This window comes from Procambarus clarkii, chromosome 44 (genome assembly GCF_040958095.1).
Source record: "Procambarus clarkii isolate CNS0578487 chromosome 44, FALCON_Pclarkii_2.0, whole genome shotgun sequence".
Taxonomy (NCBI): Eukaryota; Metazoa; Arthropoda; class Malacostraca; order Decapoda; family Cambaridae; genus Procambarus; species Procambarus clarkii.
The window spans coordinates 29,999,741-30,025,166 of NC_091193.1; the positions used below are offsets into that span (position 1 = coordinate 29,999,741).

At 43.6% G+C, this 25,426-nt stretch overlaps 1 protein-coding gene across 2 annotated transcripts in view; it reads left to right on the top strand.

The window, feature by feature from the left end:
• LOC123745440 (glucose-fructose oxidoreductase domain-containing protein 1) overlaps nucleotides 1-25,426 on the top strand; it is a 169,264-nt gene that overhangs the window by 109,838 nt on the left and 34,000 nt on the right. The window contains exon 5 of one of the 2 annotated variants that reach the window (XM_069300872.1): nucleotides 20,680-24,455. The exons of the other annotated variant lie outside the window; for it this stretch is intronic. Within the exon in view, the coding sequence (XP_069156973.1) occupies nucleotides 20,680-20,706 (27 nt within the window). The 3' untranslated portion in view covers nucleotides 20,707-24,455. Of the gene's footprint in view, nucleotides 1-20,679; nucleotides 24,456-25,426 lie in introns of those variants that run through there. 2 annotated transcript variants of the gene reach the window in all.

Consider the following 25,426-nt stretch of genomic DNA (forward strand, 5'->3'; position numbering starts at 1 on the left):
GTGGCGGACTGCCACTGGCTGCCACCGCCACTCAGCATGCCAACTTAGTGGTTCGTTATGGTGAACACGAATGTAGATACTAGTACTTATATATAACGTCTGTATATAGTGAATAAAAGCAAAAACAGTATTGTAGGAGGAGAATGTGGGTGAGTCAGGTGAGTTGAGGGAGAGAGGAAGTAGCAGCCAGTGGCGGACTGCCACTGGCTGCCACCGCCACTCAGCATGCCAACTTAGTGGTTCGTTATGGTGAACACGAATGTAGATACTAGTACTTATATATAATGTCTGTATATAGTGAATGAAAGCAAAAACAGTATTGTAGAAGGAGAATGTGGGTGAGTCAGGTGAGTTGAGGGAGAGAGGAAGTAGCAGCCAGTGACGGACTGCCACTGGCTGCCACCGCCACTCAGCATGCCAACTTAGTGGTTCGTTATGGTGAACACGAATGTAGATACTAGTACTTATATATAACGTCTGTATATAGTGAATAAAAGCAAAAACAGTATGGTGGGAGGAGAATGTGGGCGAGTGAAGTGTTGAGGGAATGAGTTGCAGCGAGTGGCTGGCTGGTGTGGCGGTCACTCCTCGTTGCTTTTTGACTCATAATACCAACTTAGTGGTTCGTTATGGTGAACATAACATGCAGATACTTATATATAACCTGTGTATATAGTGTAATAACCGACAAAGTATTTGTTCACTGTTTGATGAACATAATAATTGAATCATCAATATACACACCATATTTTTGAGTACAGTGATGATTCACTCATTTTATTACATAAATATATTACACTACACACTATTGAATAGTATTACAGCAAAAAACTATGAAAAATCAGAGGCATTGAAATAATTAGGTAATTATCTCTTTGTGGCCACTCCTGCCTGACAGCTGGTGAGCAACAGACCGCCTGGGACGCATGCTGAGTCAGCGCCTGTTTTTTGCCAGACTTCTCCACCCTATAGCAGGCAATATATGCTACTTAGGATTTTTTTTATTATTTTTCCCATGATCAGAGAACACAAATTAACAGGTTTAGAAGAAAAGATATATATTTTATTTTTTGGTATGCACCTTTGGGTGAAAAATGCTAATTAGCCCTGAGCAGCACGAGGGTTAAGCAAAAAAAGAATAATTTATTTGCATTGTTGGAGGGATCCGAGAATGTGCAAGAAGCAGCGCGACCCCACCATGTGCTGTTCTCGTTATTCAAACGAGCGTTCACCAAACGAGATGAATTGTCGGCAATTGGGGCTCTCGTTACCCAAATTGCTCGCCAATTGAGGCGCTCGTCACTTAAGGTTCTACTGTGTGTGTGTGTGTGTGTGTGTGTGTGTGTGTGTGTGTGTGATATATATATATATATATATATATTTATATATATATATATATATATATATGCAAACAAGCCTGAATGGTCCCCAGGACTATATACAACTGAAAACTCACACCCCAGAAGTGACTCGAACCCATACTCCCACAACTGGTATGTACAGGGACGCCTTAATCCGCTTGACCATCACGACCGGACAAAAGGAAGTGATAGCCGAGGCTATATGAACCACTTCCCCGCCGGCACTCGGATGGTAATCTTGGGCATAGCATTTTATCAAATCACCTCATTCTTTGGGGCACACGTGAGGAACACAAATGCAAACAAGCCTGAATGGTCCCCAGGACTATATACAACTGAAAACTCACACCCCAGAAGTGACTCGAACCCATACTCCCACAACTGGTATGTACAGGGACGCCTTAATCCGCTTGACCATCACGACCGGACAAAAGGAAGTGATAGCCGAGGCTATATGAACCACTTCCCCGCCGGCACTCGGATGGTAATCTTGGGCATAGCATTTTATCAAATCACCTCATTCTTTGGGGCACACGTGAGGAACACAAATGCAAACAAGCCTGAATGGTCCCCAGGACTATATACAACTGAAAACTCACACCCCAGAAGTGACTCGAACCCATACTCCCACAACTGGTATGTACAGGGACGCCTTAATCCGCTTGACCATCACGACCGGACAAAAGGAAGTGATAGCCGAGGCTATATGAACCACTTCCCCGCCGGCACTCGGATGGTAATCTTGGGCATAGCATTTTATCAAATCACCTCATTCTTTGGGGCACACGTGAGGAACACAAATGCAAACAAGCCTGAATGGTCCCCAGGACTATATACAACTGAAAACTCACACCCCAGAAGTGACTCGAACCCATACTCCCACAACTGGTATGTACAGGGACGCCTTAATCCGCTTGACCATCACGACCGGACAAAAGGAAGTGATAGCCGAGGCTATATGAACCACTTCCCCGCCGGCACTCGGATGGTAATCTTGGGCATAGCATTTTATCAAATCACCTCATTCTTTGGGGCACACGTGAGGAACACAAATGCAAACAAGCCTGAATGGTCCCCAGGACTATATACAACTGAAAACTCGAAGCCTCGGCTATCACTTCCTTTTGTCCGGTCGTGATGGTCAAGCGGATTAAGGCGTCCCTGTACATACCAGTTGTGGGAGTATGGGTTCGAGTCACTTCTGGGGTGTGAGTTTTCAGTTGTATATAGTCCTGGGGACCATTCAGGCTTGTTTGCATTTGTGTTCCTCACGTGTGCCCCAAAGAATGAGGTGATTTGATAAAATGCTATGCCCAAGATTACCATCCGAGTGCCGGCGGGGAAGTGGTTCATATAGCCTCGGCTATCACTTCCTTTTGTCCGGTCGTGATGGTCAAGCGGATTAAGGCGTCCCTGTACATACCAGTTGTGGGAGTATGGGTTCGAGTCACTTCTGGGGTGTGAGTTTTCAGTTGTATATAGTCCTGGGGACCATTCAGGCTTGTTTGCATTTGTGTTCCTCACGTGTGCCCCAAAGAATGAGGTGATTTGATAAAATGCTATGCCCAAGATTACCATCCGAGTGCCGGCGGGGAAGTGGTTCATATAGCCTCGGCTATCACTTCCTTTTGTCCGGTCGTGATGGTCAAGCGGATTAAGGCGTCCCTGTACATACCAGTTGTGGGAGTATGGGTTCGAGTCACTTCTGGGGTGTGAGTTTTCAGTTATATATATATATATATATATATATATATATATATATATATATATATATATATATATATATATATATATATATATGTCGTACCTAGTAGCCAGAACGCACTTCTCAGCCTACTATGCAAGGCCTAATTTGCCTAATAAGCCAAGTTTTCATGAATTAATTGTTTTTCGACTACCTAACCTACCTAACCTAACCTAACCTACCTTTTTTGGCTACCTAACCTAACCAAACCAATAAAGATAGGTTAGGTTAGGTTAGGTAGGGTTGGTTAGGTTCGGTCATATATCTACGTTAATTTTAACTCCAATAAAAAAAAATTGACCTCATACATAATGAAATGAATAGCTTTATCATTTCGTAAGAAAAAAATTAGAGAAAATTTATTAATTCAGGAAAACTTGGTTTATTAGGCAAATCGGGCCTTGCATAGTAGGCCGAGAAGTGCGTTCTGGCTACTAGGTACGACATATATATATATATATATATATATATATATATATATATATATATATATATATATATATATATATATATATATATATATGTCGTACCTAGTAGCCAGAACGCACTTCTCAGCCTACTATTCAAGGCCCGATTTGCCTAATAAGCCAAGTTTTCATGAATTAATTCTTTTTCGACTACCTAACCTACCTAACTTAACTTTTTCTGCTACCTAACCTAACCTATAAAGATAGGTTAGGTTAGGTTAGGTAGGGTTGGTTAGGTTTGGTCATATATCTACGTTAATTTTAACTCCAATAAAAAACAAATTGACCTCATACATAATGAAATAGGTAGCTTTATCATTTCATAAGAAAAAAATTAGAGAAAATATAATGATTCAGGAAAACTTGGCTTATTAGGCAAATCGGGCCTTGCATAGTAGGCTGAGAAGTGCGTTCTGGCTACTAGGTACGACATATATATATATATATATATATATATATATATATATATATATATATATATATATATATATATATATATATATATATTAGTATATTAGTATATTTTGGTAGCAGTCTTTCCTGTAGACATATATTATTAAATATGACCGAAAAAGTAAGATTAATAATTCTAACACGAATTTTCTCTATCTTTCTTACATTTCTTTTCACTGTTGATGGTAATTCAAAGATCAATTCTCCAAAATTCATTTTTATTTCTAGTCTGACGCGACACTTGAGCGCGTTTCGTAAAACTTATTACATTTTCAAAGACTTTAGTTTACAAACACACAACTGAAACTGAATAGAGCTTTCACATCTTCGAGGTTTATATCTACATTTGGGTGAGGTGGATGAGGTGAAAAACGAACTTTCAACAATGGGTATTCAATGGGTATTAAATTTCAACACAAGACAGAACACGAAACAATGGGTATTGAATGGGTATTAAATTCAAACACAAGACAGAACACGAAACAATGGGTATTGAATGGAAGTAATTGTAGAAAGCCTATTTGTCCATATTTCTTGATGCATCTATATTGGAGCGGAGTCTTGAAGTGGGTAGAATATAGTTGTGCATTAATTGGCTGTCGATTGCTGGTGTTGACTTCTTGATGTGTAGTGCCTCGCAGACGTCAAGCCGCCTGCTATCGCTGTATCTATCGATGATTTCTGTGTTGTTTGCTAAGATTTCTCTGGTGATGGTTTGTTTCTGGGAAGAGATTATGTTCCTTAATGGAGCCCTGTTGCTTATGCATCGTTAAACGCCTGGAAAGAGATGTTGTTGTCTTGCCTATATACTGTTTTTTTTTAGGCTTACAGTCCCCAAGAGGGCATTTGAAGGCATAGACGACATTGGTCTCTTTTAAAGCGTTCTGCTTTGTGTCTGGAGAGTTTCTCATGAGTAGGCTGGCCGTTTTTCTGGTTTCATAGTAAATCGTCAGTTGTATCTTCTGATTTTTGTCTGTAGGGATAACGTTTCTACTAACAATATCTTTCAGGACCTTTTCCTCCGTTTTATGAGCTGTGGAAAAGAAGTTCCTGTAAAATAGTCTAATAGGGGGTATAGGTGTTGTGTTCCACCTCACTCACTCCCCCTCATTCACCTCCCACAATACTGTTTTGTATTTATTCACTATACACAGATGTTATATATATGTATTTACATGTTTTGTTCACCATAACTGTACATCTAAGCTTGTATGGTGAGTAAAGGCCGTAAGACGTAGCTACTCACACAATCAGCTGATCGGCGGCCGCCCTCAAGGCCAGACGCACTAATATTTGTCATCCAACAATATTGTTTGTGGTGTTATTACGCTATATAAACACATTATATATAAGTATCTACCTGTTTTATTCACTATACCTGAACAAATAAGCTGGTATGGTACCCAAAGACCATAGTGGCCAACTTAGTGGCCACTATGCCAAACACCATGCCAAGTCGTGCAGACGACGCTCCTCCCTCACCAAAATGGCGGCTCCCAACCTACTCCTCTCGCTATTATCTCACGCTATACACACGTTATATATAAGTATCTACATTTGTGTTCACCATATCGAACCACTAAGCTGGTATGGTGAGTGCAGTCAATAAATGGTGGCCACACACAGTCAGAAAACGATGCCACAACCCTCCCTCCCACAGCCTTACTCCTCCCTCCATGGAGCACAGCACTAAATATCACCACAATCCTGCTATTATCAGAATCCTGGTCAGTTTTATCACAGTCAGGGGGGCTTCAGTAATACTATCACTGCTAAATAATAGCAGTATCATTTATATTATGGTATTTGTAGGCGATGCTGTGGTCACAAGCTGAACAGTGGTGCTGTGAGCTCGTGCTGCGTGCGCCAGCCTTGGTGGCTTGCTCAATACTGACGCTGTAACACCCAAGAATGTTGGCCTGGATTTTTTTTCTAGGTGGCATCTGGCAACTATCAGTCGTATCTGTACTATAGCTGCCCCTATCCCAGGCGGGGCGTTTAAATTATAGCGCTAGACACGAAATCATATATAAATGATGTGCGCGGTTTCGGTTTTGTCACTGATATCATTTATATATGATATGCGCGGTTTGAGGGTTAAGGGTTATGTACTTTCGTATTTAATAATACATCTTCAGAAGGGTCTGAATTTCTTACGGGAAATTATTATTAAATAATAATAATTAAGTAATAATACTTTCGTATTATTAAATACAAAAGTACTTAAGGAAATTCCTGTTTCAGTTCTTCCTTCATGGTCTGATACTGTCACATTTTTCATCACGTGTTAATTTTCATGATTTTTACACACACACACACACACACACACACACATCTCACCATGGATACTGAAAGAGTGTGCAGAGGCACTTTGCTTGCCACTCTCCATAGTGTATAGTAAGTCACTGGAGACGGGAGACCTACCAGAAATATGGAAGATGGCGAATGTGGTCCCAATATACAAAAAGGGAGACAGGCAAGAGGCACTGAACTACAGGCCAGTGTCCTTGACTTGTATACCATGCAAGGTGATGGAGAAGATCGTGAGAAAAAACCTGGTAACACATCTGGAGAGAAGGGACTTCGTGACAAATCGCCAACATGGGTTCAGGGAGGGTAAATCTTGCCTTACAGGCTTGATAGAATTCTACGATCAGGTGACAAAGATTAAGCAAGAAAGAGAGGGTTGGGCGGACTGCATTTTCTTGGATTGTCGGAAAGCCTTTGACACAGTACCGCATAAGAGGCTGGTACATAAGCTGGAGAGACAGGCAGGTGTAGCTGGTAAGGCGCTCCAGTGGATAAGGGAGTATCTAAGCAATAGGAAGCAGAGAGTTACGGTGAGGGGTGAGACCTCCGATTGGCGTGAAGTCACCAGTGGAGTCCCACAGGGCTCTGTACTCGGTCCTATCTTGTTTCTGATATATGTAAATGATCTCCCAGAGGGTATCGATTCATTTCTCTCAATGTCTGCAGACGATGCAAAAATTATGAGAAGGATTAAAACAGAAGAGGACTGTTTGAGGCTTCAAGAAGACCTAGACAAGCTGAAGGAATGGTCGCTCAAATGGTTGTTAGAGTTTAACCCCACCAAATGTAATGTAATGAAGATAGGTGTTGGGAGCAGGAGGCCAGATACAAGGTATCATCTGGGAGAGGAAATTCTTCAGGAGTCAGAGAAGGAAAAAGACTTGGGGGTTGATATCACGCCAGACCTGTCTCCTGCAGCACATACCAAGCGGATAACATCAGCGGCATATGCCAGGCTGGCCAACATACGAACGGCATTCAGAAACTTGTGTAAAGAATCATTCAGAACTTTGTATACCACATATGTCAGGCCAATCCTGGAGTATGCAGCCCCAGCATGGAGTCCATATCTAGTCAAGGATAAGACTAAACTGGAAAAGGTTCAAAGGTTTGCCACCAGACTAGTACCCGAGCTGAGAGGTATGAGCTACGAGGAGAGACTACGGGAATTAAACCTCACTTCGCTGGAAGACAGAAGAGTTAGGGGGGACATGATCACCACATTCAAGATTCTGAAGGGAATTGATAGGGTTGATAAAGACAGTCTATTTAACACAAGGGGAACACGTACAAGGGGATACAGGTGGAAACTGAGTGCCCAAATGAGCCACAGAGATATTAGAAAGAACTTTTTTAGTGTCAGAGTGGTGGACAAATGGAATGTATTAGGAAGAGATGTGGTGGAGGCTGACTCCATACACAGTTTCAAGTGTAGATATGATAGAGCCCAATAGGCTCAGGAATCTGTACACCTGTTGATTGACGGTTGAGAGGCGGGACCAAAGAGCCAGAGCTCAACCCCCGCAAACACAACTAGGTGAGTACACACACACACACACACACACACACACACTAATAATATCAGACATAACAATATCAGACAGATAATAATATCAGACAGACAGTATGGTTTTCGATCTGGAAGATCCTGTATATCGAATTTACTCAGTTTCTATGATCGAGCCACAGAGATATTACAGGAAAGAGATGGTTGGGTTGACTGCATCTATCTGGACCTAAAAAAGGCTTTCGACAGAGTTCCACATAAGAGGTTGTTCTGGAAACTGGAAAATATTGGAGGGGTGACAGGTAAGCTTCTATCATGGATGAAAAATTTTCTGACTGATAGAAAAATGAGGGCAGTAATCAGAGGCAATGTATCGGAATGGAGAAATGTCACAAGTGGAGTACCACAGGGTTCAGTTCTTGCACCAGTGATGTTTATTGTGTACATAAATGATCTACCAGTTGGTATACAGAATTATATGAACATGTTTGCTGATGATGCTAAGATAATAGGAAGGATAAGAAATTTAGATGATTGTCATGCCCTTCAAGAAGACCTGGACCAAAATAAGTATATGGAGCACCACTTGGCAAATGGAATTTAATGTTAATAAATGTCATGTTATGGAATGTGGAATAGGAGAACATAGACCCCACACAACCTATATATTATGTGAGAAATCTTTAAAGAATTCTGATAAAGAAAGAGATCTAGGAGTGGTTCTAGATAGAAAACTATCACCTGAGGACCACATTAAGAATATTGTGCAAGGAGCCTATGCAATGCTTTCTAACTTCAGAATTGCATTTAAATACATGGATGGCGATATACTAAAGAAATTGTTCATGACTTTTGTTAGGCCAAAGCTGGAATATGCAGCTGTTGTGTGGTGCCCATATCTTAAGAAGCACATCAACAAACTGGAAAAGGTGCAAAGACATGCTACTAAGTGGCTCCCAGAACTGAAGGGCAAGAGCTACGAGGAGAGGTTAGAAGCATTAAATATGCCAAAACTAGAAGACAGAAGAAAAAGAGGTGATATGATCACTACGTACAAAATAGTAACAGGAATTGATAAAATCGACAGGGAAGACTTCCTGAGACCTGGAACTTCAAGAACAAGAGGCCATAGATTTAAACTAGCTAAACACAGATGCCGAAGAAATATAAGAAAATTCACCTTCGCAAATAGAGTGGTAGACGGTTGGAACAAGTTAAGTGAGAAGGTGGTGGAGGCCAAGACCGTCAGTAGTTTCAAAGCGTTATATGACAAAGAGTGCTGGGAAGACGGGACACCACGAGCGTAGCTCTCATCCTGTAACTACACTTAGGTAATTACACTTAGGTAATTACACACACACACACACACACACACATGGCTACTATGTAGTGAGGAAAGAGAGAGAAGGGAGAGGAGGAGGTGGTGTAGCTTTGCTACTAAGAGAAGGTTGGAGTTTTGAAGAGATGGTAATTCAGAACTGTGAAGGTTTCAGTAACTACATATCAGGCACCATAGCAACTGGAGGACAGAAAATTATAGTAGTAGTCATATATAACCCCCCACCGAATGTCAGAAGACCCAGACAGGAATATGATAGAAACAACTTGGCCACCATCAATTACATCAGCATTTTGTTTGTCTTCCATAGCATCTAATGCCATATCATAGTGGTCCAGCAACAGCGACAGGCAAGAGCGCCCTGTTCTGAAACCATGTTGTCCGGGGTTATGGAGATGCTGTGATTCCATGTATTTTGTGATCTTACTTCTTAGCACTCTCTCAAAAATTTTATGATGTGCGATGTTAGTGCTATCGGTCTGTAATTTTTTGCCTCTGCCTTATTTCCTCCTTTATGAAGTGGTGCTATCTCTGCTGTTTTTAGTATATCAGGAATAACGCCAGTATCTAGGTTTTGTCTCCACAGAATGTGGAGGGCCTGCGATAGTGGTTTTTTACAGTTCTTGATGAATAGTGTCAAGTTAGTGTCAAGTTAGTGTCAACCGGGATAAGACGCTTCACTGGCCTCAAATTCCTGGGCAGTGTTAGTCTTGCGTGGCGTTCTCTGTTGTCTTTGTGTGGTGTGCGGTGGCCAGGAGTACATTATCAGTGCCGGGGCTGCATGTGCTTAGGGGCTTCCTTCCCTAGGCTCCCTGTGAGTACTACCCCTGCGTGTCAGGGTTATCTTCCCTGGGATGTTAGGGAACTGCTCCCATAGGGGTTCTTGCTGCTTGGCATTTGCCTCGCCCTTGGGGCCAGCTGGAGCTTGGGGCCCTTGTTTGGCCTTGGGGAGGGAGTGGTGTTGTGCTGGTTAGGGCGTCAAGGTGTTGCGCAATCTGCCACCTAAGCAGCGACCGGTTCCTGTTGCCTCTGGGGATGGTGTACTTTTGCGGGGTTTTTGTTTTGTTTGCCTGGTGGAGGTTCTGCCTCGTGGGTCTATAGTTCCCCTGATATAGTTTTGGTGGCCCTCTGCTAGGCCCCCGTGCTTGTACACATCCCTGGGGTTTTCAGTGTTATCATCTACCCCTTGTTTTGTTTGGGTTTCTTAACCGGTTAGCAACACCTTGCCCGGGCTTCCCGTAGTTGTTACCCTACCCTGGAAACCCCAGTTGGGTCTCGGTGGACCCATGGATGCGTCTCCCAAGTTCCAGCCTGCCTTGTGCGGGTTTGAAGGTTGCAGTGTGCCCTTGTCTCAGGGTGACACTCACCTGTTTTGCCTCTGTCATGCTGCCTGTTGGGTCAACGACACTTGTGACCTGGAGTCTTGCGAGTCATGTTCTCTGCTTGTGCTCCAGTTTTACTCTGAGGATGTTCCTGTTAGGGTACAGGCAGCATCAGCGTTGCATGTTTTGCATGTTAGGTTTGGGTTATTGCAACGCGCTAGGTTGGTTTCCCACCCAGATGCCCCGAGGCTGCCCCGGTTTAGTTTTAGGGACCCTGACCTGGGGGTGTTAGTCGCTTCGACTTTGGCTCCTGCCGTGCCCCCTGGTCCTTCCCCTGTGGTTCTTCCTGCACCTTCACCCCTGTGTCCGGCTCCAAAACGTCTGAGGGTTTCGGCCTTGGCACAGGGTTTAGTTGGTAAAGAGACTCGGGCTGCCTCGGGGGCTGCCCCATCTGGGTCGGGGATGGAGGCATTTGAGCTGGTTCCTTCTGCCGAGGCTTTTGGGTCCCACCAGCAGACCCCCTTCTTGTCTGCCTTTCCCTTGGACTCTGCCTTTTCTTCAAGGGTAGAGGGTTTGGAGGACGGCTCTGCCCTGGGTCCCGACGTGGGCGATCCTGGGGCTGGGGAGGGGTCAACCTGGGGGCCTTGGACCCCCCTTTGACCCCGCTTGGGTGCTTTTGCCTTCCTCGCGGGGCATATTGTTGCAGGGGGAGGGATTTTCTTACCCCCCTTCCCTGTATGAGTATGATTTGGGTTCGGCTCCTCCCTGGGTTCGGTTCCGGGCACCTTTGGGTACCTCGGATCCGTCTTTCCAGAGGTTTTCTACTTCCCGTATCTCCGCGAAGGTGGCTCGGGAAGCTCTTGCTGCATACCTCTTGCGAGACCCGGGTTATGCTTCTGCAATGGATCCGTCCTCATTTGAGTTCGGTTCTTCTTCCCATTTTTGGGTACGTTTGGAGGTTCCGGAGTCTTCCTGGCTGGCAGACTGCCCTTTCTTTTCGTTGGAGGCGTGGCATGGGTTCTGTCGGACCCGCACGCTTGATTGGCAGGGAAACTTCTACTTTTATGCAGGTTTACCTGGGGGGCGATTTTGAGCAGCTTAATGCATGCTTGTTCGCTCCCATGCGCGCCCGTGGGTATTTGGCTTCAGTCTTACATTTCTTTTCCCTTCTCGAGCTGTCTTCTGCTTGGCTTGAGGAGGATGTAGGAGCGTTGAGTGAAGGGCCTTCGTCTGGGGGCACTGACTTCGGGAGCTAGGGCGTCGGCTGCACTGTTGAAGCTCTTTGCGCCCATCCTGAAGGAAGCGGTGTCTCTGTTTTTTGTTTCTCGCCTCGCATGCTGTCAATCTGTGCTCGCCCTCTCTTTGGAATCTGCTTTGGCCCTGGCTCTTAGGTTTTCGTCTCCGTTTTGTCCGTTGCTGTTTGCAGAGTCTGCAGTGTCCCAGTTTCTGCATGCGGCTTCGTCTAGTTGTCGTCCTATGGCGGACTTGTTGATTCTCCGGAGCGGTCGTTCTTGGCAGTTTCGGAGGGGTCGTGCCAGGGTTCCGGGTTCTGCTGGTCGAGGTGGGCCATTGGTGCCAGTTTCTGAGCCGTTGTTCCCTTCGGGGCCAGCATTGTCTGGTCGGCGTGGTGATCGCCCTGTTCGACGTTTGGGTTCTTGTAAGGGGCATCGGCCCTTTCGCGGTTCGCCCTGTTGATAGGGCGATGGGGGGGAGGCTCGCTCTGTTTGTCCACGCTTGGTCCCATGATTTGTGGGCCTTTTCGGTCGTGTCTTCCGGCCTGCGGTGGCGTTGGGTGACTCGTCCTCTTTTGGGGGGTTCGAGGCTAACAGGGCAGGGTTTTTCTCCTGTGCTTCATCAAGTCTTCTTGGAGTGGGTGCGCTTGGGCGTGGTCGAAACAACTACGTCCTTCAGGTGGGTTTCCCATCTGTTTCCAGTGCCGAAACGGGACTGTGCGGTTATCTTGAGGTTATCTTGAGATGATTTCGAGGCTTTTTAGTGTCCCCGCGGCCCGGTCCTCGACCAGGCCTCCACTCCCAGGAAGCAGCCCGTGACAGCTGACTAACACCCAGGTACCTATTTTACTGCTAGGTAACAGGGGCATAGGGTGAAAGAAACTCTGCCCAATGTTTCTCGCCGGCGCCTGCGATCGAACCCAGGACCACAGGATCATAAGTCCAGCGTGCTGTTCGCTCGGCCGACCAGCTCCCTCATCTGCAGATCTGAGGTTCATTCTGGACTTGTCCCGTCTGGACCCCTGGATTCCTTGCCTCTCCTTTCGGATGACTACTCTGTCTCAGGTCCGGCTTCTGTTCGAGCCAGGTGCCTGGATGGTGTCCCTGGACCTCAAGGACGCCTATTGGCACGTTCGTGTTCATCCGGGGTTTAGGGACTGGTTAGGTTTCGTGGTGGGGCGTCACGCTTACCGTATTCGATGCCTACCATTTGGCTTGAATCTGGCACCTCGCGTTTTCACGAGTCTGACCCGGGTTGTGGTGACCCGTCTGCATTTTCTAGGGATTCGGGTTTTGGCCTACCTCGACGACTGGCTGGTGTGGGCTCCCAGTCGGTCAGTTTGTCTGCTCGCCAGGGATATGGTTCTTTCCCAGCTCGCCAGATTTGGGTTCCTGGTGAACTGGAGGAAGTCTCATTTGGTTCCTTCCCAGGTTCGGGCCTGGCTGGGTCTTGTTTGGGATTCTTGGACCGCTTCCTTGTCTCTCCCTCCAGAGGCGTTGCTGCGGCTGTGGGACCGCCGTCGTCTGTTTCTGAGGGGTCCTGGGTCACTCGGCGGTTGCTCGAGCGGTTGTGCGGGAATCTGAACTTCGCCGTACTAGTCTACCCGCCTGGTCGGGTTCGGCGTCTGTTTTGGTTCCTTCGAGGACATCCCTTCCGCGCCTCTCGCGATCGTTGGGTACGTCCTTCGGGGGCCTTGTGTCGGTTGCTGCGTCACCGGCTCCATCTTCGGGGTTTTCGGGGTTCGGTGCCTTGGCGCCTTCCCGAGCCCTCTCTCGATGTGTTCACGGATGCTTCGTCTCTCGGCTGGGGCTTTGTGACCAGTGCTCACCAGGCAGGCCAGGGATGGTGGGGTCTGTCCTTCCGTTGGGCTCACAGTACGGTGCGGGAGTTCGCGGCAGTCTGGTTTGCGCTTCGGAGGGTTCGGGTCGCTCGGGGATCGACCATTCACCTCCGTTCGGACTGTTCTCCAGTGGTTCATTGTCTGAACCACGGGGGTTCTCTTCAGTCCTTGGCTCTTTGGGGTTGGTCCCTTCGAGTGGTTCGTCTGCTGGATTCTCGGGGTTTGGCTCTCCGTGCGGTTCATGTCTGGGGAGTGTCCAATGTTCTGGCGGACGATCTGTCTAGCTTCCATCCCCTGTCCACGGAGTGGACAGTCGACGATGACTCATTTCGTTGGATCTGCCAGACGTATGGTCTCCCAGATGTGGACCTCTTCGCATCGGCGTGGTCTCGGCGTCTTCCAATCTATGTGACGCCCTTCCCCGACTGCGAGGCATTTGCGGTGAATGCCTTTCGGCTGGACTGGTTGAGGTGGGGTTGGTTATCTATACCTCTTCCCTCCTGTCCAGCTGTTGCTTCAGGTTCTGGTTCGGTTGGAGACATTCCCAGGGAGAGTAGACCTTGTGGGTCCATGGTGGCCGGCCCAGCCTTGGTTTCCGGTGCTATTGGCTCGGTGCCCGAACCCGGGACGTTTCCTGCAGCTCCACCTCTTTCAGCAGGTCGGCCCGGTCTGGTACGGGGCTGGTTCGACCCTCTCCTCTGCTCTTCGTGTCTGGTCATTTTGACGCAGGTGTATCACCAATTCTATGGTGATCAGTTGGCTTCGTTGATGGTGTCCCACCTGAGAGCTTCGTCTCAGAAACACATACATCAGTATATTAAACACATACTTTGGTGACAGTATGAAGTTTCCTGGCGTTCTTTTCGCCATTTTCTGGCTCTTCATTGGTTGTCTTTTCTTTTGGATCGGGTTGTCTTTTCCTTTGTTTCTTGGCTTTTTCAGGACCGTCATTTGATGCCTAATACTGTCGCTTCGTATCGTGCGGCGCTGGAGGAGCCGTTCAAGCTAGCGTTTGGGGTGGACGTCACATCCGCCCCATTCTGTAAGCTTTCTCGTGCTATGTTTCACCTCCAGCCTGCTCATGCGCCTCCTGAGCCGTCCTAGTCCTTGGACAGGGTGCTCTCCTATCTCTCCTCTCCTCGGTTTGTGGTGGCCCCTTTGGTTCCAGATTGTTTTTCCAAGGCTTTGTTTTTGTTGGCTGGCCTCTGGGGGTCGGGTAGGGGAGCTTTATGCTCTCCTCCGGCGCAGGGGTTTCTGCTCTTTTGGTCCTGGGGGTAGGTTTGTCCGTTTGTAGCCTTCTCCGTCCTTTCTGGCGAAGAACGAGACGGCTGCTTTCCGGAGGGGTCCGTGGGTCGTTGATGCTTGATTGGTTCGGCCGGGGTGCATTATGTGTTGTGTCTGGTTGCAGCACTTCGCCGTTACCTGCACGCTTCAGCTGGGTTGGCTGGGGATGTGCTTTGGGTTGATCCGGTTTCTCTCGTTCCCTGTTCTTTGTTTGTGTGTTTCTCTAATCGAGATACATAGTTTGTTTTGCTTTGCTTGTACTTTATGGGCATGTCTTCTCAGATAATAGGTTAATTATAGATCTTTATGCTCCCCTTGCCTCTGTGAGCATGCCAAATTTTGTTCCTGGTGTTTGGTGGGCCTGTGCATGTCCTGAGGCCTGGCTGTTTTCAGGATGTCTGGAACTAGAGCCTGTGTACTGGTGAACCATTGAGGTGGGGCACCAGCCCAGAAAAGAGCATTTCATTACATTCAAAACTGGTCTGTTTGCTGTTTAATTCCCTATTTTTTCTTACAGCCAATGATCTAATGTTTTTTTAGTTTAACCAGACATATACAAAAAATATATCAATAATGGTTTTGTGATTTTATGAACTAAATTTGCTGCTATTTATAGTTGCTAGTAAAGCAGAACTGGTTGATTTATGTTTTGTCGTAATGTTATAATAAAATAGTGTGGATGGGAAAATTATGTGCAAGTAAAGAGTGGAGATTAACCCTTAAATGGCGCATAGCTATATACCATTTGACACCCACAGGCGCATACAAAAAAAAAAAAAAAAAAAAAAAAAAAAAAAAAAATATTTTTTCTTCCTAACCTGTAAATTTGTGTTCACTGATCACGGGAAAAATAATAATAAAAAAATCGTAAGTGGCATATATTGCCCGGTATAGGGCAGGGAATTCTTGCAAAAAATAGGCGCTGACTCGGCATGCGTCCCAGGCGGTCTGTTGATCGCCAGCTGTCAGGCCGGAGTTGCCACAAAGAGATAATTACCTAATTATTTCAATGTCTCTGATTGATTTTTCGTAGTTTTTTTGCTGTAATATTATTCAATAGCGTGTAGTGTGATATATTTATATAATAAAATGAGTGAATCATCGCTGTACTCAAAAATATGGTGTGCATATTGTTGATTCAATTATGTTCATCAAACAGTGAACAAATACTTTGTCGGTTATTACACTATATACACAGGTTATATATAAGTATCTGCATGTTTTGTTCACTATAACGAACCACTAAGTATCTATTACGAGTCAAAGAGTAACGAGGAGTGACCGCCGTGTACCAGCGAGCCACTCCTGCCCTCCCACCAGTCATCTGACTCACCCACATTCTCCTCCCACAATAATGTTTTTGCTATAATTCACTATATACAGACGTTATATATAAGTATCTACATGTTTTGTTCACCATAACTGTACATTTAAGATTGTATGGTGAGTAAAGGCACAAAGACGTAGGACTTCACACAGCTGATGGCTGCCGCCCTCAAGGCCAGACGCACTAATATTTCTCCTTCAACAATACTGTGTGGTGTTATTACGCTATATACACACATTATATATAAATATCTACCTGTTTTATTCACCATACTTGTACAAATAAACTGGTATGGTGCCCAAAGACCATCGTGGTAACCAGTAAACAACACCGTCGTCTGCACGGTGGCTTCGTGCAGACGACGCCACTGCCCGCACCAAAATGGCGGCTCCAAACCTTCTCTTGCTGTTTATACCCTCTATACACACGTTATATATAAGTATCTACATTTGTGTTCACCATAGCGAACCACTAAGCTGGTATGCTGAGTGCAGTCAATAAAAGGTGGCCACACACAGTCAGAAGACATCGCCACCACCTTCCCTCTCACAGCATTACTACTCCCTCCATGGTGCACAGCGCTAAATATCACCACAATCCTGCTATTATCAGAACCCTGGTCAGTTTTATCACAGTCAGGGGTCTTCTGTAATAATATCATCGATACATAATAGCATGAACAAGTATATTTTGGCATTTTTAGGCGATGCTGTGGTCACAAGCTGAACAGCAGTGCTGTTAGCTCATGCTGCGTGCGTCAGGCTTGGTTGCTCACTCAATACTGAGGCCAATAACACCCGGGAGTTTGGCCCACGATTTTTAAAAAAAATGGCGTCTGTTTACAAGAGCCCTGATAAAGGTGTGGTGAACCCCGTGTATCCGCGGGCCGTTTAAATCTTGCGTAGTACTCCAAAGCATCACATGATGCGATGCGCAATTTACTGCAAGTCGGTCAATGCATCATATGATGCGATGCGCAATTGAAGGGTTAAGCAACAGAAGAGACGGCTGGCACTGTTATGCAATCAGTTTACTAGATTGGATTGGGTTAATTGAAGTCGAGAACCAGATTTATATATTTGCAGTTAACCTGAGAACCTGTTAAATGGGGATCTGGTTATTTGAGTCGCTGCTGCACTGTACGAATTCAGTAAACAAACGCTACAATAAGTATGATGTACCAATAAGTGTGACGTACCTTTCCAGGAATGTGATCATAAACCCAGTCAAAGGGCAATAACATTTTACTGAATCATTCTGAACATCTGAAAACATTGGTCTGGTGGCCAAATGGCACCAGTTTAACTTTTCATTAAAACACAAAAGTTTAAAATACAGGATTCATGGTTAAGGATTTAGTAGATAAGTTATGGGTTGTCTTGCAGTGTTACTCTTTTTATTATAAAGAACTAACATTTTCTAGCTTGATAATATATAAATATTTACTTAATAAATACCTACATATTAACGTTGCTTGAGCGTGGTGCCATGTACAGTAATGCCCACTTGTTGCAGGCAGTTTATCTCTTGTATTGTAGTTGCCACTAACCCTGACACGTATATAGTACTGTGTAAGCATAATTGACGGGAGTATTAATATGGACTAGTTAAACTTCTGTCAAGAAGAAGTGCATTCTACTAATAACTATTTTTGTGTAATTATTGTATTATCATTTAGGACCAAGATATAATACTGTATTTTTTTAAATTTCTTAAAACTGTTTCAATACTGACACAGATTTTGACACATGTATAAACTGCATCATGATGAAATGAAACAAAGTACTTTAAAAAAAAATATATATTACAAATTTGTTTAGTTTTGATAAATTATGTTTGGGCAATAATCAATATTATAGGTGTCAGACCTACTCCCCAGATTCTACCATAACTGTATGTTTTCACTAAATATGTAGACACGCAGATCAACACTTTAAAAACAGCCACTAATTGATATTTTTAAGAACATGTAATGTTCTGAGAAAACAGCTTAGGTTTGGAAATATTTGTCTTCCTCCATGACTACTCAAGATAACATCTCAAGATAACTATGACCTCTGCCTTGTTGGATCAAAGTTGTCTGTGTCTTACCATCCATGTTTGCTCTTCATGGATATCTGTATAAGTTGTCTGTGTCTTACCATCTGTGTTTGCTCTTCGTGGATATCTGTATAAGTTGTCTGTGTCTTACCATCCGTGTTTGCTCTTCATGGATATCTGTATAAGTTGTCTGTGTCTTACCATCTGTGTTTGCTCTTCATGGATATCTGTATAAGTTGTCTGTGTCTTACCATCCATGTTTGCTCTTCATGGATATCTGTATAAGTTGTCTGTGTCTTACCATCTGTGTTTGCTCTTCATGGATATCTGTATAAGTTGTCTGTGTCTTACCATCCATGTTTGCTCTTCATGGATATCTGTATAAGTTGTCTGTGTCTTATCATCCATGTTTGCTCTTCATGGATATCTGTATAAGTTGTCTGTGTCTTACCATCCATGTTTGCTCTTCATGGATATCTGTATAAGTTGTCTGTATCTTATCATCCATGTTTGCTCTTCATGGATATCTGTATAAGTTGTCTGTGTCTTACCATCTGTGTTTGCTCTTCATGGATATCTGTATAAGTTGTCTGTGTCTTACCATCCATGTTTGCTCTTCATGGATATCTGTATAAGTTGTCTGTGTCTTACCATCTGTGTTTGCTCTTCATGGATATCTGTATAAGTTGTCTGTGTCTTACCATCCATGTTTGCTCTTCATGGATATCTGTATAAGTTGTCTGTGTCTTACCATCTGTGTTTGCTCTTCATGGATATCTGTATAAGTTGTCTGTGTCTTACCATCTGTGTTTGCTCTTCATGGATATCTGTATAAGTTGTCTGTGTCTTACCATCCGTGTTTGCTCTTCATGGATATCTGTATAAGTTGTCTGTGTCTTACCATCTGTGTTTGCTCTTCATGGATATCTGTATAAGTTGTCTGTGTCTTACCATCCGTGTTTGCTCTTCGTGGATATCTGTATAAGTTGTCTGTGTCTTATCATCCATGTTTGCTCTTCGTGGATATCTGTATAAGTTGTCTGTGTCTTGCCATCCATGTTTGCTCTTCATGGATATCTGTATAAGTTGTCTGTGTCTTACCATCCATGTTTGCTGTTCGTGGATATCCGTATATTCCCCATGTCCCTTCATCTGTGAGTTAAGCCTATCCAGCAGCTGGGGCTTCTGGAGGGTAGCATGCTTCTTTGGTGGATGAATATATGGTAAAATGGATGGTTCAATATGGCCAAACTGAATCTATCAGTTAGTCTGGGTAGCTGGCCTAGATGGACTTGAAGCAAGTGGACATTAGATGGTCGGTATTCCTTTCAGTTCTTAGTTTGACATTCAGATTCAAATGGTTGTCAGTGTGTATGTGCATGCATATATTATTGCCTCTGGAGGAAGCCCTCTGACTTGACACCAACCCATGACCTGACACTAACCCCTGACTTGACACCAACCCATCCTGACAACTTCTTTATGTGTGATATCCAGACCCCTGTAAATATAACTGATATCAACATGAGTGTGGTAGATTTTGAAAGGGAAATTAACAACATGCCCATGCACTCAGCCCTGGGGCCAGACTCATGGAATTCAATATTTATAAAGAAATGCAAGGTGCTGGTAGCACAGGCACTCAGTATAGTGTGGAGAAAGATCTTGGACACGGGGAAGATACCAGATGCGCTTAAATCAGCAGATATAGCCCCTCTACACAAAGGAGGGAGCAAAGCATTGGCAAAGAGTTATAGACCAGTTGCACTAACGTCCCACATAATAAAAGTATTTGAGAAAGTGATCAGGAGTCAGGTCACTAGTTTCATGGAAACTAATGACCACAATCCAGGCCAACATGGATTTAGAGCAGGAAGATCATGCCTCTCACAGCTACTTGACCATTACGATAAAATCACTGAGGCATTAGAAGAAAAATAGAATGCAGAGGTGGTATACACAGACTTTGCAAAGGCATTCGATAAATGTGACCATGGAGTGATAGCACACAAAATGAGGTCAATGGGAATAACGGGTAAAGTATGATGCTAGATACTCAGTTTTCTGTCGAACAGAACACAAAGAGTAACAGTCAACCATATAAAATCGATTCCAAGTGCAGTTAAAAGCCCTATACCTAAGGATACAATCTTTACACCACTGTTTTTTCTTATTCTTGTATCAGATATAGACTCAAATACATGTCACAGCTTCGTATTATCCTTTGCAGGTGACACAAAAATCAGCATGAAAATTACCTCTGTTGAAGACATTAACCCTTAACCACTGTGATGCGCCAAGTTTATTGTGATATTCCCCCTGTGCGCATGAAATCAAGTATTCCCAAAAATTCTTATTTTGTATGTAAAATAATAAATTCCTTTCCCTGAACATGTCTATGTAAAAATAAATACCAAATTCCACTCACTTTGGCTGTGGGGACATGAACAAGGTGCGCTGTGACATCATCACGTGCTGATCGCCCGTGCATGAAGCTCCCAGAGGCAGTCACGTGGCCACTCAAGCACCGCAAGTTGCCACAAGTATGTTTTCAATTATTTGTTCCATGTATTTCCAATGTGGTTTTATTTGTTTTTTATCGTATATGATGCATATTTGTGTCCGTTACAATATTTATATATTTATTTATTTATTTATTTATTTATTTATTTATATACAAGAAGGTACATTGGGTTAGAGAGAATACATAGCATAGTATTTACAATCTTGTTAAGCCACTAGTACGCGCAGCATTTCAGGCAGGTCCTTAATCTAACAGATAATTTTAAGTAGGTAAATTCTAGCAGAATTAATAAAATGATAACAGATACATTGCAAGAAAAAAAATGGGATGAGAGAGAATAGTAAGAATAGAAGAATAGAATAGTAATATGTATACAATAGAACGTGCATAATGTTCCATGGAACTGTGATACATGTGTCAGTTATGTGTCCACAATAAATGTTTATTGTCGCAATATTACTCATTAAAAATTCACTAAAATTACAATATGTATAGTTTCACACACTATTTACACAATAACACACTGTATTACACACTCAGTACTTCAGAAGTGAGTAATAATCAACGATGTAGTCCATGGTACACAGTGCAACTTTGCTCTCGGCGCACCAGGTACAGATAGATTTTCACTTCCCGTTTCTTCGTTCTGTGTGCTTGCAAATAACGTACTCACGTACACCCTTAGCGTTAGTACTTGTAGGTGGTATGTAGCGAAGTTTGTAAAGCATAAGGTAGTCTTAAAAAGATTATAGGAAACGATCAATTTGTAAGGTAGTCTTGAAAAGATCGCTTTGTAAGGTCCCTGATTGGAAGAGATTCAGTCATTCTCAAAGAGTGTCAGTAAATCTGGAAGAGATGCAGCTATTCTTGAAAATATCTGTGGAAAACACCAACATGGAAGCCACTAAGACTGTTCATCTATGCTACTCGTATCAGATGCATCATCACTGAACCCAGAAAACGATTCATCATGTATCATCAATATAAATTGGAGATGGCATAGGTGGGCAAGGGTGGCGCTCAGAGCTACAACTGGATATGCTCGCTGTATCGTCCTCATAGGTGCTGTATCACTTGCATCCGACCTTTGTGTTAGGTCTTTATTGCGCCTAGCTTCATCAATATCATGACCCTTATGTTCTTCAAGCAAAAAGGTCTAAATTTCACCGACAGAAAGCAATCTTTCAACACTGCATCGGATAGGTGTTTGGGAGCCAGAGGCGCGTGCGCCACCCATGGTTGCTCACTCAGTACTAACCCAGCCAGCAGCCCTAGGACTTTATGGGATTTTTTTCCAAAATGACTGCCTCTCACTGGAGGTCCAAGGAGTCCATTTCGTACTCAACCGACTGCGAGCGCGTTTCAACCGTGTACGAAAAAATAAAAAATACTTTTGTCAGTTGGTGCAGTAATGGGCAAACGGCATTTGTTGTTTGGCGCAGTGCAGTGGTTAAACCACTAAGGGCTTTTTTGGGCTGCAACACCACCAGGCGCAAAAAAAATTAAAAAATCCAACAAATTCTTTCGTCTTATAAAAGTATTCATTTGTGTTCCCTGATCCTGGGAAAAATAAAATAAAAATCGTAAGTGGCATATTTTTGCCGCAATAGGGCGGGGAACTCTGGCTAAATAGAGGTGTTGACAGAGCAGACAAGGCAGACAAGGTAAGTGTTGACTTACCAGACAAGGTCTGCTCTGCCCCAGCTGTCAGGCAGGAGTTGCCACAAAGATATTATTACCTAATTATTTCAATGTCTCTGATTTTTTCTTAGTTTTTTGCGGTAATATTATTCAATAGTGTATAGTGTGATATATTTATATAATAAAATGTGTGAACCATTGCTATACTCAAAATGATGGTGTGCATATTCTTGATTCAATTATTATGTTCATAAAACTAAACAAGCAGTTTTGCTGTTATTACACTATATACACAGGTTATATATAAGTATCTGCATGTCTTGGTAACCATAACGAACCACTAAGTTGGTATGGCGAGTCAAAAAGCCACGAAGAGTGGTCACCACACACCAGCCAGCCAGCCACTGCCTCCCTCACCTTACTCGCCAACATTCTCCTCCAACCATACTGTTTTTGCTTTTATTCACTATATACAGACGTTATATATAAGTATCTACATGTTTTGTTCACCATAACTGTACGTCTAAGCTTGTATGGTGAGTTCAGGCAATAAAAGACGTAGCTACACACGGTAAGCTGGTGACTGCCTCCCTCACTAGTTCAAGGCCAGACTCACTAATATTTCTCACACTAATATATATAGTGTAATAACACCACAACAATTCTGTTTGTGGTGTTATTACACTATATACACCCATTATAAATAGGTATCTACTTGTTTTATTCACATAACTGTACAAATAAACTGGTATGGTGCTCAAAAACCATAACGGCCACCTGTACACATGACGTGTCATGCAGACGACGGCACCTTCCAAGCCAAAATAGCTGCTCCCAGCATACTCCTTTTGCTGTTATTACGCTATATACACACATTATATATAAGTATCCAGAGCCGGAGCCGGTCGGCCGAGCGGACAGCACGCGGGACTTGTGATCCTGTGGTCCTGGGTTCGATCCCAGGCGCCGGCGAGAAACAATGGGCAGAGTTTCTTTCACCCTATGCCCCTGTTACCTAGCAGTAAAATAGGTACCTGGGTGTTAGTCAGCTGTCACGGGCTGCTTCCTGGGGGTGGAGGCCTGGTCGAGGACCGGGCCGCGGGGACACTAAAAAAAAGCCCCGAAATCATCTCAAGATAACCTCTCAAGAGATCCACATTTGTGTTCACCATAGCGAACCACTAAGCTGGTATAGTGAGTCCAGACAGTGAAAGGTGGTCGTACAGAGTCAGCAGACAACTTAAGCTCCCTCCCCACCAAGATTACTCCTCCCACTACAGTGCTAATTCTCACCACAGTCCTGCTATTATCAGAATCCTGGTCATTTTTATCACAGTCAGGGGTCTTCTGTAATACTATCATCTCTAAATAATAGCATGTACACATATATTTTGACATTTTTAGATGATGCTGTGGTCACAAGCTGAACAGCAGTGCTGTACGCTCATGCTGTGTGCACCAGCCTTGGTTGCTCATTCAGAACTGAGGCTGTCACACCCAGATATGTTGAACTGTAATGCCAATCCTGACCTCAAAAGCTTCATAGAAGGTTGTAACAGAACCCATGAGCACCACACCAGAAATAAATACAGTTTTGATATTCCTAGAGTACGACTTAATCAAACTAGAAATGCTCTTCAAATCAAGGGACCCAGAATGTGAAATGACCTTCCCAGCCATGTTAAAGACTGTACCTCTCTCAACCAATTTAAGATAAAAAGAAAGCTATACCTAATAAATTCCCTGTGACCTACCTTACCCCTCTATTGTCAACCAATGTCTGTTTTTTTTTAAATGACGCTGTTTGTCGACCGAATTGTATTTGTGCTGCTTTTTCAGCCATGTTCCCCCCTTCTTATCTCTTTTTTTTATTTGTTCTCAACTCATTTTATTCTTTATGCTCAATTAGTATTAAGCTTTAGTCATTTAAGTTTTTCATGCCCAAAACGCTTTGCGTAATAGTGGCTTTAGGCATTGTATGTACTAGCCCTATCTATAAATCCATCACTCTTTGTAAAATCTCTTGTATGTATGTACCTTACCTAAATAAACATTTGATTTGATTTGATTTGATTTGATGTTACCCACGATTGTTTTTCTAGGTGGCGTCTGTTTACTATCGGCCGTGGCTGGACTATTGCTGCCCCTATCCCTCGCGGGGCATTTAAAATCATTTGCTAGACCCTTAATCGCGTATGTATGCATTGCGCGGTTTTGGTAAAGTTACTCCCATCGTATATGTATATATTGTGGGGTTTAAGGGTTAAAGAACTACAAGCAGATATTAATAAAGTTTTTGACTGGGCAGCAGACAATGACATGATGTTTAACGGTGATAAATTCCAGGTACTTGGGTACGGTAAAAATGATGACCTTAACCATAATGCAGGGTACAAAACACAATCAAATCTGTCCATAGTATTAAAACAGCATGTAAAGGATTTGGGAATAATGATCTCTGACGATCTAACATTTAGGGAGCATAACCAAGCAAACATTGTGTCAGCCAGAAAAATAATAGGATGGATTACGAGAATTTTCAAATCCAGGGATCCCATCACAATGGTTGTACTCTTCAAATCACTAGTGCTGTCCTGTCTTGAGTACTGCTCAGTACTTCACTTCCTCCTTCAGAGCAGGCGAGATTGCTGGAATAGAGGGAATACAGAGAACATATACAGCATACATAGATGCGATAAAGTACTGTACCTGAATTATTGAGATCGTCTCAAAGCTCTCCAAATGTACTCACTAGAAAGGAGACGAGAGAGATATCAAATAATATATATGTGGAAAATACTGGAGGGCCAGATCCCAACTCTACACAGTAAAATAACAACATATTGGAGTGACAGATATGGACACAGGGGAGATACGAGATAGATACACTTAAAGTAGCAGACATAGCCCCTCTACACAAAGGAGGGAGCAAAACATTGGCAAAGAATTATAGACCAGTTGCACTAACGTCCCACATAATAAAAATATTTGAGAGAGTAATTAGGAGTCAGGTCACCAATTAAATGGAGACCAA